This window comes from Nestor notabilis, unplaced genomic scaffold (genome assembly GCF_000696875.1).
Source record: "Nestor notabilis isolate BGI_N333 unplaced genomic scaffold, ASM69687v1 scaffold12070, whole genome shotgun sequence".
In the NCBI taxonomy this organism is placed as follows: Eukaryota; Metazoa; Chordata; class Aves; order Psittaciformes; family Psittacidae; genus Nestor; species Nestor notabilis.
Genome location: NW_009911605.1, coordinates 7,087 through 23,923, shown reverse-complemented (window position 1 = coordinate 23,923; position 16,837 = coordinate 7,087). Strand labels below are relative to the sequence as shown.

At 43.0% G+C, this 16,837-nt stretch overlaps 1 protein-coding gene across 1 annotated transcript; it reads left to right on the top strand.

The window, feature by feature from the left end:
* Positions 1 to 4,693: 4,693 nt before the first annotated feature.
* Positions 4,694 to 16,550, top strand: RGS10 (regulator of G-protein signaling 10; the record flags this gene model as incomplete). The annotated part of the gene is made up of 4 exons (XM_010015595.1): positions 4,694 to 4,812; positions 6,273 to 6,359; positions 12,772 to 12,915; positions 16,231 to 16,550. Coding segments are annotated over 4 exons (497 nt in total), but the record flags the coding sequence as incomplete, so codon positions are not given.
* Between the last annotated feature and the right edge of the window lie 287 nt (positions 16,551 to 16,837).

The following is a 16,837-nucleotide window of genomic DNA, read 5'->3' as shown; positions in this document are numbered from 1 at the left end:
TGAGGTTTGACCTGCAAAGTCGTGTGTTTTGGTGTTGATGTTTTCTGTGGTTTCAGTCCAAGTTCCTATTCGGAGAATGCAAGTATTTGCCATTTTTGACACCAGACTTCGACTGATAATTACAATGTTAATAGTGCTGCACTTACATGGGCACTGGTGAGGCTGCACCTCGAATCTTGTGTTCAGTTCTGGGCCCCCTGCTCCCAGAGAGACATTGAGGTGCTGGAGCGGGGCCAGAGAAGGGCACCGGAGCTGGTGCAGGGCCTGGAGCACAAGTGTGATGGGGAAGGGCTGAGGGACCTGGGGGGTTTAGTCTGGAGAAGAGAAGGCTCCTTAAGGGGGGACCTTATCACTCTCTGCAACTACTTCAAAGAGGGGTCTGCTCTCTGCTCCCAAGTAACAAGCAAAAGGAAATGGCCTCAAGCTGCACCAGGGGAGGTTTAGATGGAGCTGAGGAACAATTCCTTGCCCAGAGAGTGCTCAGGCATTGGAACAGGCTGCCCAGGGCAGTGCTGGAGTCACCGTCGACAAGGCCTCAGTGCCATGGTTTAGTGGTGGCCTTGGCAGTGCTGGGGTAATGGTTGGACTTGATCTCAAAGGTCTTTTCCAACCTGGTTGGTTCTATGCTCTATCACTTGCAAAGAGCCTTCATCTGCAGTCTGCTGTGGCAGAACTATTGTGTGATGGGAGAAAGCAGCTTCTGTATGATTTGTCTCTAAAATAATGCTCCAACTAACGCAACTCCCTATTTGTTGGCTTAGTATAGCCTTCTTCTCTGAAGTAACAGTGCTGTTCAAGTAAGGACTTAATCATTTACTGTGCTTGTAGAAGCATCTGGCCACCACACATCATGTAAGAGCTGTGTTGCAGTCGTACCCTCTTGTGCAGTTTGCTTCAAGCAGAGGCTCTGCAGCCGCGCTCTGGTGCTGCACCCTGCTTGCTTTGTTGGCTTTCCCTGCCCCTTGGTTTCTAACCTGCATAAAAGACAGCAGGAAATGTAGTTACCGTATTTATCATCTGTTGTACAGTCTGTGTGTTACTCGTACAGAAATGCTGGTGGAAGAACTGCCATTTTGTAATTCCCTTTTTGACACCCAAAACGATCTCCCGCTTTTCTGTAACAGCACATGCTGCCTTCCTCATTTAAATGATCGTGCTAATGTGTGCATCTGGGTTGTTAAACATCAGTATTGAGCTTATTTCCACGTGTGTATTAAGTAACTGTCACTGGATGATTTTAACAGGGGGAAGTTACCTTTATAAGTAGCACACAGACATAAATAGCTTTCAGGAGGGTCATTCACGTAATTACATTTATTGCAGCCTTGCCTTCTAAAATAAATTGTTTCAGACTTTCATTAAATTCTGCCTCAGTGGAAGTGTCATTTTTTAAGGTAATTTATTAAGGTAATTAAAAAATTAAATTAACTGTGTTATGGGATCTGGGTTTGGGGATTGGCTTCTGGAGCCATGTGTGGGGAAAACCTCCTCCCTATCTTCTGAGCTCTTAAAATAGAAATCACACATCAAATCTGCTAAATGATTCCAGCATGTGGAGTGGGAAGTTATGCTCCTAATTGGGGGCCACTTTTGTAATAGAATATTTTTCTCTGATGGTGTATTTAATGGATTGTAATAAAAATACTCAGCAGTTTTAATATCCTCATAAAGTTTCAGGGTGTTTCCTACTGTCATGTGTCATGTGCAGCCTATTTACATGTGTGCTGAAGTTTTATGGAGGTTGCAAAGGAACACTGAGCATGGGGATTAATGGTGCTCAGCCTGGCAGGGGGAAGCCTGATCAGTGCCATGCCCAGCACACGGACCTGAGCCCTCCAGAGCTGTTGGCATGTCCCTGGCATGGCTCTGGTCCATGGTGGTACCAGCCAGGCAATGTCCCCAGCAGGCTGTTTGGGAACTGCTCAGGACACGAGCTGTGCTGCACTGCCTCTGGGTCTGCCCCGTGTTGCATTGGCTCATTGAAATACATGCTTTTCAAAGTAATCATTAATGTCCACTTCAAATTTGGCTGGAAAAGAAACACTGGAAATACAATCTTAAGTTATATCTAAATCATACATTAAATAGGGGAATGGCCTAGTTCTTCAGGCCATGAGCAGCTCCACACACAGAGCTGCCATTCTGCTTGCAGGTGGATGGTCATAACGAGACTGAAGCTCCTCAGGTAACTGTGTTCTGCTCCAGTGTACTTGGCTATTCCCACTCAAATCTCACAGGTTTTGTGGAGATCAGATGCCCAGACTCGGGTTCCTAAAATAAATTTGCAAGTGATAATGAAGAACCACTTCCTGTTGCATGAGGGAAGGGGAAACAGGCACAGTTAACTCGCTGCGCTCTTGTGTTACGTATGAAGTCTGCAGTAGTGGGTTCAGACAGTCCTCAGGTTCTGACTCCAGACGTTTACCAGACTGTGTGTTTCTTGTACAGAGCTCATACTTGCTTATACTTATCCAGAGCTTATATATATCTGTACTTATACAGAGCTCATACTTACACAGAGATCGTACTTGCTGCTTTGGAGATCAGTCATCACAGCCCTTACCCAAAGTGGATCCTGAAAGGTTTAGTGCAGGCACAGGGTCATGCATTCACTGGGTAAGAAAGTTCAAGCTGGTGCTGTATCTGCATCACATAATGAGAGCAGGGCAGGCAGAGGAGGAACAGGATCTACATTTGCTCAATTATTTTGGATGCTTTCCCTTCTTTTATAGCTGTATTTGCTTAGGGCATGAGTGTAGATCTCTCAGCACTAGGCAGTGGGTATGGAATCCACAGCTCCAGAAAGTTTCTCTCTTCCAGCTCTGTAATTTCTCCTGTATAGAAGCCTCAACTACCATCAAGGGAGAAGAGGAGATGTTAATTCATTTCCAACAGTGGCCATCTCATTGCTGGAAAAACATAGACTCTACAGGTCCCTACTAACCAAAACTCAGCAGGCTTTGCTGTCGTGCCAGTATGTTGTAGGGCTTTAACCTTAGCATTTATCGTTCTAGCTACCAGCTGAAAAGGGCATCTGATAGCTCTGCATAGATAGTTTTTGAGATACTTGCTGAAGTTGAGTTTTATGCTGGAGGAAGGGTTTTTAACAGAGCTTAAGCAGAAGTTACTAAGATCCATATTTCCAATAAGCTGGTAAGGAGACATATAATATATTGTAGAATCCCAGACTGGTTTGTGTTGGAACAGACCTTAAAGCTCATCCAGTTCCAACCCCTGCCACGGGCAGGGACACCTTCCACTAGAGCAGGTTGCTCCAAGCCCCTGTGTCCAACCTGGCCTTGAACACTGCCAGGGATGGGGCAGCCACAGCTTCTCTGGGCACCCTGTGCCAGCGCCTCAGCACCCTCACAGGGAAGAGCTTCTGCCTCAGAGCTCATCTCAGTCTCCCCTCTGGCAGGTTCAAGCCATTCCCCTTGTCCTGTCCCTACATCCCTTGTCCAAAGCCCCTCGCCAGGTTTCCTGGAGCCCCTTTAGGCACTGGAGCTGCTCTAAAGTGTCCCCTTCGGGAGCCTTCTCTTCTCCAGCTGCCCCAGCCCAGCTCTCTCAGCCTGGCTCCAGAGCAGAGCTGCTCCAGCCCTCGCAGCAGCTCCGTGGCCTCCTCTGGCCTCGCTCCAGCAGCTCCACGTCCCTCTTGTGCTGTTCCCCAGAGCTGGATCAGGGCTGCAGGGGGGGCTCCCCAGGGCTCAGCAAAGTTTTATATTTTATGTTAACAATAAATAGAGGCTGTGTTGATCACAGAAGGAGTTTTGTTCACCTTTCCAGTGTGTAGTCACCTGAAGTGGAACTCTTAGCCTGACTGCTCATGGCTTGCACTCTCTGGGCATTTCATGTGTGAGAGGAAAGGAAGCCAAGTGCCTTGTGTCTGGTTTAGAGTTTATCAGATCAGCAGTAAAATTCCTGGAGTTTTCCCAAGTAACAGGTTTTATGACGGGTAGCCAGCAAGCCATTTTTTTGGCATCACCAGCCTTGGATGCAACATAATTCAAGCAAAACCCCAAACTGTCCCCTCTGTTCTGTCTGTGAGAAGCTTGGCTGGCAGGTAAGCTGTGGGCATAGTCCAGTACACCTTATAAAAGCATTTCAGTGGACTTGAAAACAAGGAAACAGAAAACCCACCCAAACACCACTTGCCCAGTAACAGGTCAACTCAGCTGGACTGAGGCTCTCCTGCCATCCTTCCTCCCTTTAGACTGGGTTAACATACAGGACTGGTTCTCCCACTAAACAAAGCATTGTTTTTCTTTCTCTCTTTGCCTTTTCTCAACCTCCAGTGATGATCCTTTTCATCAGAATATATTTCATGTATGTGACTGCCCAGGATTTGCTTTATAGAATCCAATGCCATTGACATTGCCAGAATAAAAGAAGCAAATGGTCCTTTTACCACGTGGGCTGTGGTCACTGTGTTCTGCATGCAAAAAAGGGTGCTTGAACTCCTATAAACTAGTGACAGCACCTACTTACGTGCTCATGAGTTATACCCCTGCAAAGCAGTTTTGCCTCCTCACAGGCAAAGCAGATTCAAGTATGTGTGTGTGTTTAATTTCAGGTTTATGGTGTTTCTTTTAAGGACAGCAGCTGTAATCCAGGGGTGCAGAGGGCAGTGGGGGAGACCTGGATGTGACATACATTACTTCTAACTAAGATGCCTTTTTTCCCCCATTTTTTCCAGAGATAAATGACAGCGAGGGGCACCCAAGCAGCAGCCACCAAACCCTGAAAGGAACCTCAAAATGGGCTACCTCACTGGAGAGCCTCCTCGAAGATCCAGAAGGAGTGAAACGATTTAGGGTGGCTATATTAATTATGGATATTCATATAAACTGAAATTAGTATTTAAAGCTGAATTAAGTCTCAGCTTAAATAGTGCCAATGCTGTAAGCACATAGTGTGCGTCCTTCCCGATATGTACCCTGAGCAGAGGGGCAGAGTTGGAGCTGTGGCACTTGCTGAGCTGCTGAGGTGGTGCCTTTTGCCCGCTGCCACTGCAGCTTGTTCTCCTAAGACACATGGAAGACTTTTGGTTGCATCTTTCTAATCGGATCTATCAGCTGTTGCAAGGATTAACAAGTTACTGTTGGATAAGCTACACTCCTTGAGCCACTGATCTCTTTTGCCAAGCATTATTTATCACTGAGGACTGATCCTGCACTCTTTATTCTCATACACTGTCCTTACTTAAGCAACGAGTTACCACTAACAGCTCCTGAGCTTGGTAACTGTTTGGCTCTTACTCTGTGTTGTAGCAGCTATACTGAAGAGAATTCCCTTTAAGTTTACTACAAAGTGTGGGTTTGTGCAACTCTACCCACAGGCTTGAGGCTTAGTTGGGTGAGGGTGGTGAGTTGGGTTTTCAGGGCCTTCTTGCCTTCCTAGATACAGGAATAGGAACTAACTACTTGAGTATGGTTTTACCACACCAAGCACTGATAAAATGCACTGGGATAAAATGGTTTAGTGCCAGACGGCTTTGAAAAGTGATCTAAAATAGAAATACAAAAGATTTTGATTTAGAATTCTTAAGTTAAAAAAAAAAAGTCATATTGGTGCTTTTAATTCTTGGCTTTACTTGTTCTCTCTTTTCTAACACTTGAAAGAGAAAACTGATGATCTCAGAGCCATAAATATTTCAATCATGTTTTATAAAGAGATTTAATACAGATTTTTTTTCTCCTCATTTTAAAACATGCCTCACTTCTGGAGAAATGTGCTTTGTTTAAACACTGTCTAGAGAACACAAATACATCTTCTGCTTTAGTTTACTCAAATGAATTGCCACTGATGATTAGAAACACTTCTATTTGTAACGATTTTACTCATTAAAATCAGAAAGACACTAGATGAGAGTCTCAAATGATCTGTGACTCATTAAAATAGTTCATTATATTCACCTACTAATGAATTAATATATTTTTGGATTTTCCTTTGAGTAATGACTGTAAAATCACTTAAGTTATTTAAGGGAGACTGAAGAAACTCTTCTTGTTAGTTACTGATGTGCTCTGAGATTAAACATAGCTGCTCATTCTCCTGGAATGCACTTTCAGAGTGCTCAATATATGACAGTTCATTTGTGCCTCAGTAGTGTGTGGGTGCACCAATGCAGTGGTTCTGTTCCACTGTGCAAGGGAAACTCACACCCTGGTAAAGCTTATCCCAGGGTCTAGTTTTAATAGCTGTAGTAGGAAGAGAGAAAAACAATTGAGAAATTGGACCCTAACTTTTGTTTCTTTGTTTTTTCTCTTCCCTAGGAATTTTTAAAGAAGGAATTTAGTGAAGAAAACGTTTTGTTCTGGTTAGCATGTGAAGAGTTTAAGAAAACACAGGGGAAAAAACAGGTATGTTTCCTAAATAAACCATACTTGTCACCAACTTCCATAGCAGAGCTGAAGCTGTAACATTTCTGTTGCATAACATGCTCCATGTGAGTGTGAATAAATAGACCTGAAGGAATTGCACTGAGATCGCGGTGGTGGGATTGTTTGGAAACAAAATCAGAACAAAATGCTGCAATTGTCACGTTTCCCATGTTATGAAAACTCTGAACTTTCTGTTGTTGCTTGGGAATAGCAAAAGGTTTAATTCAGGGGTGTTGCATCATCTTGCTTGAAAATATAAAGATGTTTCATTCAAGACTTCCATTTAGAGCATAGCAGCTACTACAGGAAAATACACACCATTGGAATGTTGTAGTGGAACATAAACCCAGCAAAGTGTTGTACAATACCATCATGAAAAGTTCTGCTTTATCAAATTACAAAACAAAAGACATTGAGGGTCCATTTAGGCTTTTTGGTTTAAATATGTATTCAAACTGATACGTATCTGCAGAGCATTTCATTTTCATGAAAGCTGAATGTTTCTAGTAGAAAATATCCTATTGGAATTTCTTCAACCAGCCACCTCCAGTAAGTTTTTTTTCTGCTGCTTGGGTCTTGGCCTATAGTTAGATCCATCAGGAGCACAGAATCCACCTTCACATTTAGGCTTTGGAGTCTATAGAGTCAGGCCTAAAACATTTGTGAAATGTGTTTAATTTGCTTTCTGAAAAATTTTTTGTGATTTTTATTACTTTTGGAGAAATTCCAAATTTATTTGACCTTTGAGATGAGGATTCTGTGCGGATGAAATGAAGTAGTTTCAAAACTCCAACTGAGCGTCATTCTCCCTGAGAGTCAGACTCCTAAATCCTGTAAGCACTTTGTTTTGAAATCCCACCTTTGTGCTTTTCACATGCGTGTAGCTCTTGTTGCCAACAGGAGCATTTTACAAGGTTACAGGTGCAAATGCACAGCCCCTTTTGCACTCTTCTGGCCAAAATAAGTAGAGTACCATGAGAAGGTGAGGCTGGGAAGATGCCACTTAAACCTGCTTCAAATGGACCATACATGCTTTGAGTATCATTAGAACTGTCAGGGAATAGGAATCGGGGGGGAACTGGGCTACTGGGGGAAGTATTCTTCCCTGTGAGGGTGCTGAGGCGCTGGCACAGGGTGCCCAGAGAAGCTGTGGCTGCCCCATCCCTGGCAGTGTTCAAGGCCAGGTTGGACACAGGGGCTTGGAGCAACCTGCTCTAGTGGAAGGTGTCCCTGCCCGGGGCAGGGGTTGGAGCTGGAGGAGCTTGAAGGTCCCTTCAACCCAAACCAGTCTGGGATTCTATGATTCTAAAGTGCAGGCACAGGAGAGCTGTGTCCAGACTGCAGGATTCCTCTCTTAAGGAAACTCAAATATTGTCAGCTGAAACTGTTTCCCAGTGGATTTACAACAACAGCAGCAACAAATCCCTGGTTTCCAACAAAACATCTTTTTGAGAGGGGACTCTACTTTCTGTAAATACTCTCTATTATGCCCTGAAAAAACATTCCCCTCGGAACAAGCTCCTGGTTTCAGTTGTGAATATTTTTTTTGGTATTGATACATACATTTAAAAAATACAAAAAATAGTAATTTTTGCAGGAAGAGGAACATGTTCAGTTTGACTCTGCACTTTGTAATGTTTAGCACTATTTCAGCTTTGAGTTTTTAGTTGCTTCCCTCCCTCATTAAGGTCCATGAATGCAGATAGAAGAAGGCTTTACTTTATACAGGGCAGATGGTTTTGCTTTGTAGGTTGTAGAGGGTCCCTGCCAAGGTCCTTGCCTTTTCTCGATACCCCTTGGACAAGTATCAAACTGCATTTTAAAATGGAAATGAAAGTGGGAAGTCCTTCTTTAAGCTTCCCCAATTTGCAAAGGGATAATAATCATATTTTCTCTTGCTGAATAATTTCCATCTTCTTAGCTATTCAGGATTGCACATGCTAATACAGGAAATGGTAAACTGAAATATAGAGATAGTGGCTTAGCAATTCTCGAATGAATTGCCAAAGGAATGGACAGAGACTTAACTAGGTTCCATTTAGCTCAATTATTCAGTACCCATCATTACACAGCATGGTCAATCTGGAGCCTGGAACTGCCAAAGCTATTGCAGCTGGTTACAATAAATGTGCTTTAGAATGACACTGACTTACAGTAAGTTTTTACAGCTACTTTTTGTGGATGGCTTTGTTTAAATACTTCACAAAGGTTGAAAAAGCACTAAACCAGAGACCTTTTCAGTGCTTGTGACAGCACAAAGCATGAATTTGTCTTCTGAAAGTGCCTCTTGCAGAAAGTGCTTTGTATCTATCTGATGTGAGCAAGATATTCTAAAAACATCTTTTATTTGTTTTATAACCTGCTTCTCATTAAAACTGGTTTACCACAGAAACTAGCTCAGAGACACTTAGGCGTTTGGTCAGATGAAGCTGAGTTCAATTTAACCCAGATTGAATGGGATTTTTTCCCCCTATTTTTAAAGTATAAGATAAACCTTTCAGTACTTGACATGAAATTGTGAGTGTGGGGTTTTTGCTGGTCAGTTTAAACTTGCACAAAGGTGGCCACCCAGCCAATGGGTTAAGTATCCATAGTGCCTAGTGGTAGTGCCACTGTGTCAGCCTGCAGCAGTGTTTGGGTTTGTGAAGGCTGGTGTACCCTTAGGGTGGTGGGCTCAGTAAATGTTCTGTCCTTCCCTCATGTCCTTTCTGGTCTTTGCAGGTAGATGCAGGCTCACTCTGCTCATGCTTACTGTTGGTTGCAAACTGTGGTAGTGCTATTCTAAGAAAATACCCTGGGCCTTTCCTCAAGACTTACTAAATTTGGTTAAGTCCTTACTCTAACCACAGTCATGGAGGCTCTGCCTAGAAGCTGACTTTTATCAAGCCAACACAGGCAGATCTGATACAGATACATCTCTCTGTCCCCTTCCTCTTGAATGTGTGCCGCTATGCAGCTGGATCTTGGGACCAGAGGGAGGGCTGGCAAGAAGAAGCCAGGCTCTTGACTGTTGCATTGGGTCTAGACTAGTGGTGGGAACACTTAGTCAGAAGGCAGAAATGGAGTTCAGACCAGACTGCTCCATGAGTTTGTCTCTGTTCTCCTGTTTGAGTGAGCTAATACAAAACTCATGCTCATTTCAGGGAGCAGGGCAGGTTTTCAGCATCTGCATCAGGGCAGCAAGCAAACTACATCACTGGTCCAGGCAGGTTTTGGATTCAGCCTATCTTCTTGCAGCAGGAAAACACAAACTCCTTCTCTCAGCTCAAGACACATCTCTGTAGTTTTATAAAAAGGATAGTCCTTTAAAATTGAAGTTAAAATAGAAATGTTAATGTTTAGTGAAGACTGAGGAAGGAATTAGGTCAAGTCCACTTGTAGCAGTGAGCTCTGCTGCCACCCATATGGTCCTCATCTTGGGACACATTTAATTATTGAAATGGGAGTGGTGGGGCTAAGGGAATAAAATTGAGCTTTAAATGTTTTATTGGAGTTAGTCATATGCTGTTGCGTTTGTGGCTGTTGGTGAAATAAACAACATGTCCATTGTGCTACTTCCCAAGGTTTAAATGTTTCTTCTCTTGTGGCTGAGCTTTAAAAATAAATTATAGATTGTAATAAAGGCTTCAAACAACAGGGAATCTTTACAGCTGTTGCTAAAACCCATCACTATACCCATGTCAAGAAGCTTTGTAGAGAACAATTTTGGAACAAACTATACCTATTGAAGAGTTTCTTCTGCCACTTCCCATGTGGAATGTGGCAATGGTTAAGCAGGACTGGGTAATGCTGCACAGCTGCTAACTGCTGGAGCCTGTTCTGATGAGCATCTGGGACTTCCATTCACCTCATTTGGGAAGCACACATGCTTCAGAGCTGAATTTGACCTTAGGAAAGGAAGTGGGAAAGAAGATCGTATCCACTTGAAATAGCGAGGGGGATTTCTGTAGACAGAACTTTGTACTCCAAATGGGAATTTGGCACGGATGCTGGGGCGAGCACACAGATGTGAGTGAAAAGTGCCAGGAATCTTTTAATAACCACCTGTGAACAAGATCCCAGTTGGAGTGTTGTTTAAACTCCAGAGCAGAGTCCTGTGTGCTGGGGCATTAGTTTCAGGCTGACGCAGAACAAAGTGCCACCCGCTGACTGGGACCATTCAGGCTGTCTCCTCCGCCTGAACCTGGGTCTCCCTGAATATCATTTGGGGGCTGTCTAAACATTCTGCTTTATAACATACATAGCTATAACTGTACTTCATTTAAAAACATAAGTAACTGTAGTTAAACTGATGCTGCACTACTGAAGCACAGACATAGCAGTTGTTCCATGTGCAGCAGAACCTGTCATGTTTAGTTGTGCATTTCCATATGTCCCCAGTACTGTAAGGTCAGGTCCCCTGTGTCTCTCCAACAAACCCCTGTCCCTACCACAGCTCTTTCACTTCCTTTCTTTATCATTCTTCCCCATGAAATCCAGAGATCCTCCCCATTTCACCAACCTCCCACACAATTCTCTTGTTCCTCCCATGTTCTTTAAACTTCCTCACAGAACTTCTAGTTTCATGTTTCTCCTCAAGCCTTCCACTACTTTTTCTCTATAGTGTCCAGGTTGCCTCTGTGTTCCGTGGGCAAGCAGCACCTTGTGTTGTGGCTGATGTGGAGCTATGTGTGCACTGATTAGGCAGCACCTAAGTATATGTTGGCAATTGAGGTAGAGTAAATAACTTCTGTGTTCCGTGGGCAAGCAGCACCTTGTGTCGTGGCTGATGTGGAGCTATGTGTGCACTGATAAGGCAGCACCTAAGTATATGTTGGCAGTTGAGGTAGAGTAAATAACCTTTGAAGACATACTGCAGCTTTTCCTTCAGCGTATGTGCTGCTTTTCCTCTCCCTTTCCTTTCTCTCACCACTCTTTTCCATTGAATCAGTAGGAGGGTAATTATTTCTCAGTCATTTGCCCCACTCTTAAATATGGTTGGAATTGGACAGCAGGTTCAAAAGTTCTTTAGGTAGGACTGACAGTCAGTAGTGTGATAATAGCTAAAGGTACCTTTACTGTGTCTGCATCGAGGTATTAACTTTATCAGTTAAACTCAGTCTTATCGATTGCATTAACCTGCCCATTTAGGACAGACATGGCTGACTCAGTCCTCCCTGATTTGTGACACTGGAAAGATTGGAACATCATCTTAAGCACTTCATTATGACCCAATGCACCTGGCATGTGATCTACCCTTCAGCTGGATAATGTGTTTTAAAAAGGAATGCTCCTGGAAAATGTGTGTTCCCTTCAGCAGGGAGACAGTTAACTCTTTAGGCCTTGGGAATTGTCCAACACATGTAGCTTTTCTTCTAATTGTCCCCAAATGTTGATTCTCAGCTGTAAAACATGAAAGACATTCTGACTCCTTCATGGACAAGGGTTTAAATGCTTCCTTCTTCAAGCCCACTTCCCATCAAAGACATAGCCCTTTTGCTGGTGCTGGTGTGGCAATGCGGTTGCTCATTAGATGTGCCATGGGGAACGGTGATGAGTGCCCATGGCTCAGGACTGTACAGTGCCTGCTGCTGCATGGAGCTTGTTTTCAGTGTGCAGAATTCAGATTGCAGCAGGGGGGCTTGGCTTTCTTCTCCCTCCTGCCTTTCTTATCCGACCTTCTGGTCAAGGAGGAGCTTGCACTGAATTTCAGAGGATTGTGACCACTCATTTACTGCTTTGAAGCTTAAAGAGGCTAGGTTGGGTCAAAATGTTATCACTGTTACTGATTTATCAAGAGAATGCTGAAATCAGGGTCAACATTAACAAACAGCTTTATGCAAGTCACACCTACCCTTATTTATCAGCTTTCAGAGGCTCTAGAGAGTCTTATCTTTACCATTAACCAAGCTGTTGGGTTTCTTTAATCATGTATTCACTGTTACATGTAACCTACCCTGAGGTAAAAACGTAGATATGACAGAGCATGTAGTATGACAAGTTATCTCGCAGCAGCTTTCTTTAGTTTTGCCTTGCAGTAAGTTTCCACAGCGTTTCTCTCTCTGGGTTCCTTGAGCATACTATCTGTGAGTAAAAACAGTCTTCTAAATACTGAAGGCAAGGCCTGCTCTTACACCAAAGTGCTGAACACTGGTTGCTTCCACTCGTGGCAGTGCAGGAGTTGGCCTGCAGAGATGTTTTTCCTCCAGTACAAATGAATAGACACAGCTAAGCTAATCCATGTGTATTTGTTTTGTTACCTGTTCTCTTTTGTGATTCAGGCTATGTTTTGGTTTTAGGATGCGAACCTCAAGAAGTAAGTCACTTAGAGCTGTCTTCAACAAAAACATTAATAAGTGCAGAGAGTGTTCCCCCAGCAAATAATTCTTTAAACAAATATGTCCCTTTGCAGATGCAAGAAAAGGCTAAAGAAATTTACATGACTTTCCTGTCCAGTAAAGCTTCCTCCCAAGTCAACGTTGAAGGGCAGTCCCGTCTGAGTGAGACCATTTTGGAGACACCTCATCCTCTCATGTTTCAGAAGCTCCAGGACCAGGTAAAGTTATTTTCTCCAGTTTCTTTTGGTTTTGTCTGCTTTTAATGGACTCTGCTCTTTCAGCATAAGCTAGTGTTGGAAAGTTGGGAATCTGCCTACTGCTGCCTGTTGCATGGAATGAATAGGTAGGCATGGAGCTGAGTTGCTTCCATTTGGGGGATATTAGTGCAGCTGCTCCAAGGATGGACGCACCATACCCAAGGTTCTTGGCTCCATCTAACTCAGGCCAATTAGTTAGGAGTCTTGGCACAACCACACTAATCCAGTTCAGGACTTTTCCTGGAAAATTGGATGCAGTTTTCTCCCAGATTCCTGTGCCAGTAGCTTGAGAATCACCCAGCTGACTAACTTTGTGCCTACATTTTCCTGTGTATTCACTTGCGCTGAGTCACTGCTGATGTTTGTTTCCATAGTTGCCACTGGTTTCCTTGAGAGCTCGAGATTCTTCACTTTGCTTTGTTTTGGTATTTATATTGATAGGAATATAATGCAATTTCCTAAAAAGCCTCTTATGTAACACACAGAACTTAAAAGAGGAGTTGGTATCTGCTTTGCTTTTTCCTATAGAGCTTGGGAGGTCTGGTAGAAATTAGGTGACATTTTGCAGGCGTGTCTTTTGGTGGTAAATTTTCTTGATATTTAGTTTATTTTAATGCCTAAGTTAGGAAGTGAGTCACTCTTATCTGCAGCTTTCCAGCACTTGCAGTCTGTACTGCTTTTAATTTCTGTACCATCCTCAGGACTACCTGTATTTTCCATTTGGCTCTTTTCTTTTATGGAGAAACAGCACGCTGATTTAAATAGTGTTTTCAACCCATTTCACAGCAGGTATTGAATATGTTAGTTGGGCACTTGCTGGGTCAGTTGAAGTGGTCTGAGGAGCAAAGGCTTTGCTGTCTTTCAAGCAGGTTCCAAGTAATTAGCAGTGGAAATGTCTGAAACTCAATTTCAATGTGAAGAAGCAAAGTTTTTCATGGAAGAACTTCTGACTTCGGGGAAGAGAAATAGAAAGTGCTGGTAGATCAAAGCACTGCCCCTCAGTGTGGGTGATTATGAAGGTGCAGCTGGAGAAGACTGTTGGAGTTCAAATAAATAAGCATGCACATGAACAGCCAGAGATCAGTAATACCTGAACTGGAAACATGCTAGACCAGTGGTAGAGGAATCCCACTAGGGTAGGAAGAAAGTCTGTGAACTTCAAATGCAAAGCATTTATGGGGTTGTTGCAGGTTTCCCCTGCTTGAAGCTTCTGTTTATTGCTGGTAGGTAATAATAGTTCAGGAAGAGTTACAGTCTTCCCTAGTTTTCAATCCTTATAAAGTTATGGAGAGTGGTGTAATTTGTTCTCTAAAGAGAGTGTTAACTACTGCTGGCACTGTGTGTCTGAAGTATAAAGCTGGTCCAGAGACCTGCTGATTACAATGGGGCCACTTGTTGGGTGTGTTAGTGGGATGTGGTGGTAGGATGGCCTTAAACAAATATCTTGGAGGCAGTTGTTCATCCCAAATGATGTTAGAATGATTCATAGAAATCTGTAGATTTCAAAATACTTTGGAGTTTAAATGTACCTGCTCCATAGAGGTGATGAGAGGAGAGGAGGGAAAAAGAGAACTTAACTATTTAAATACGTGAACAAACAGTGGTTAGTAAAATGCTTCATGTAATTTATTTGCCAGGAGGATATTTCAGCAAATGCATAGATAAGAACAGTCAAGTTTTGTGTGTTAGCCTTTATCTGTCCAGGTTCCTTGAGGATGTGAAATGAAAAAGCAGTTGGAGATTATATTACCCTGGCAGTGTTCAAGGCCAGGTTGGACACAGGGGCTTGGAGCAACCTGCTCTAGTGGAAGGTGTCCCTGCCTGTGGCAGGGGTTGGAGCTGGATGAGCTTTAAGGTCTGTTCCAAGACAAACCTTTTGTGATTCTGTGCTTATCACTTCTTTTCCTCCTGACAGTTGTCTTACCCAGTTGTACTTTCAGTTAGAAATGAGGCCCGTAAAGTTCCAGTTATCCCCACATGGATTATCCACTCATGCAGGTCACAATCCAGAAACAGTCTTGGAAATTTAGTTACTCTGAGTGCCATAAAATGTAATCAGTCACGAAGCATGACTCAGAGAGGCTCTGCCACTGAAATAATAGGCAGAGGATGATGTAGGCTTTGGTTTTCCTCAGTTATAGTTTTGAGGTTTACTTTTTTCCTTCCCCTCTGTTTCAAGACCAAGCAAAATATAGTCCTGACCTTGACACCTGAACAGATTCCAGGCTCCTCTCCCAAGCCCTTTTGTTTTCAGAGGACTCCAAATGAGTTCTAGGTTTTGGGTCTTTTTTTTGTCTGAAATGGGTATAGATAGGACAGAAAACAGTTACATTGAGGGATGAGCCTAAACTCAAGAGAGAGAGAATTTAGGCTGGGAGAGAAAAGCTATACTCAGCTCTGACTTCATGCTCCCGTGCTGGCTGTACAGTGGTTATGAGAAGAAGGGGAGGTCTTGGCACAAATTTAATCTATCACCAATTCTAAGCCACATTTTATATGGCAAACTCCATCTGTACCAAATCAGCTCTTTGTGGCAGGTACCTGCAGCATTTCTGATCTGGCCTGAGACCAATCTTGCCCTTTTGTTGGGTAGTAGTCTAAAAACGATGGGAAGATTAGCAAAAGCTTAAGAAAGATGAGTAAAACCAGTTTCAGTCTAAATTCAGGTTGTAGTTGCAGTATTTGTGTGAATTATTTAGAGGCTGTTCTTAATTATCCAGTGCTGTGCATGTATAATGAGCTGTTCTTTAATGCTCAAGAGTAACTGCAGTCAGAAGGGTGCCTAAAAGGTACCTCTTGTTCTTGAGCTCTGCTTCATCCCTCTGAATATCTTCTAACTGCCCTGCCAGAAGGACATCCTTGCTGGTTTTTGCTCCTGGTGGCTCTGCAGCCCTAAAGCTGCTGTGGGAGGGGACCAGGTGATGTCCTGGCTTGTCCACATGTGCAGTTATCTGATCATTGGCTGTAAAATCCTGCCTGGTGATGATGTGGTCTCCTACTTTCACTGTCAGGTTTTCGAAGCTGGCTATTGTAAAAACCATAAGCTGGTTCTTACACTAATATGGATGCTTTTGCAAAAGAGTGACTGTGGAACCTACAGTGTAGTTTGCTACATGCAGCCCCTTCTGAGAGATTGAAGTGTATTTTAATATCATGCTTTTGAGTAATGCCTTAGTACTGACAGAACAAAAATACATTGGGATTCATACATTGTCCTCATTTAAGATCTAATTTTACTTAGGTCATTGTTTCTGTGTTTCTCCCCCCTCTTACCAGATATTCAATCTCATGAAATATGACAGCTACAGCCGCTTCTTGAAGTCAGACATATTCCTAAACCATAAGAAGTGTGAGGAGCAAGAGGAGAATTCACCAGAGGCTCAGAGTGCAGCTAAAAGAGCGTCAAGAATTTACAACACATGATACAACGAATCCCTTCAGGAGGAGCAATACAATGACTAAATTACACTCAGGAACAGTCTAGGTTTATAGCAGTTGCATTTAGGGCTTGAAAAGCTCAGAACCTTTTTAGGAGATACTTACCTTCTTAATTGCTTGAACGACTAATTGTTTTTGCATGATAGCTAATAACAAAGTGCTCATGGAAAGACTGTTTCCTAGCTAAAAGGCTGAGGTATTCCTCCATAGCATGAATTGCATTTCATATTTCACAAGCTAAAATGATGCTTTCTGGTTTTGTATTTTCTTTTGTGAGGCATCATGATGATGAGAAATGGGAAATAGGGTGGCTGGATTTCTACTTTTGCCTTGTAATTTTTATCTGTGACTGGGTTTTACATCCTGAATTGCTGGGAGAAGCTGCTGAGAAGTACATTGCGCATTACTTTGTGGATGAGTCATTCGTAGCAAACTCAATCATGAA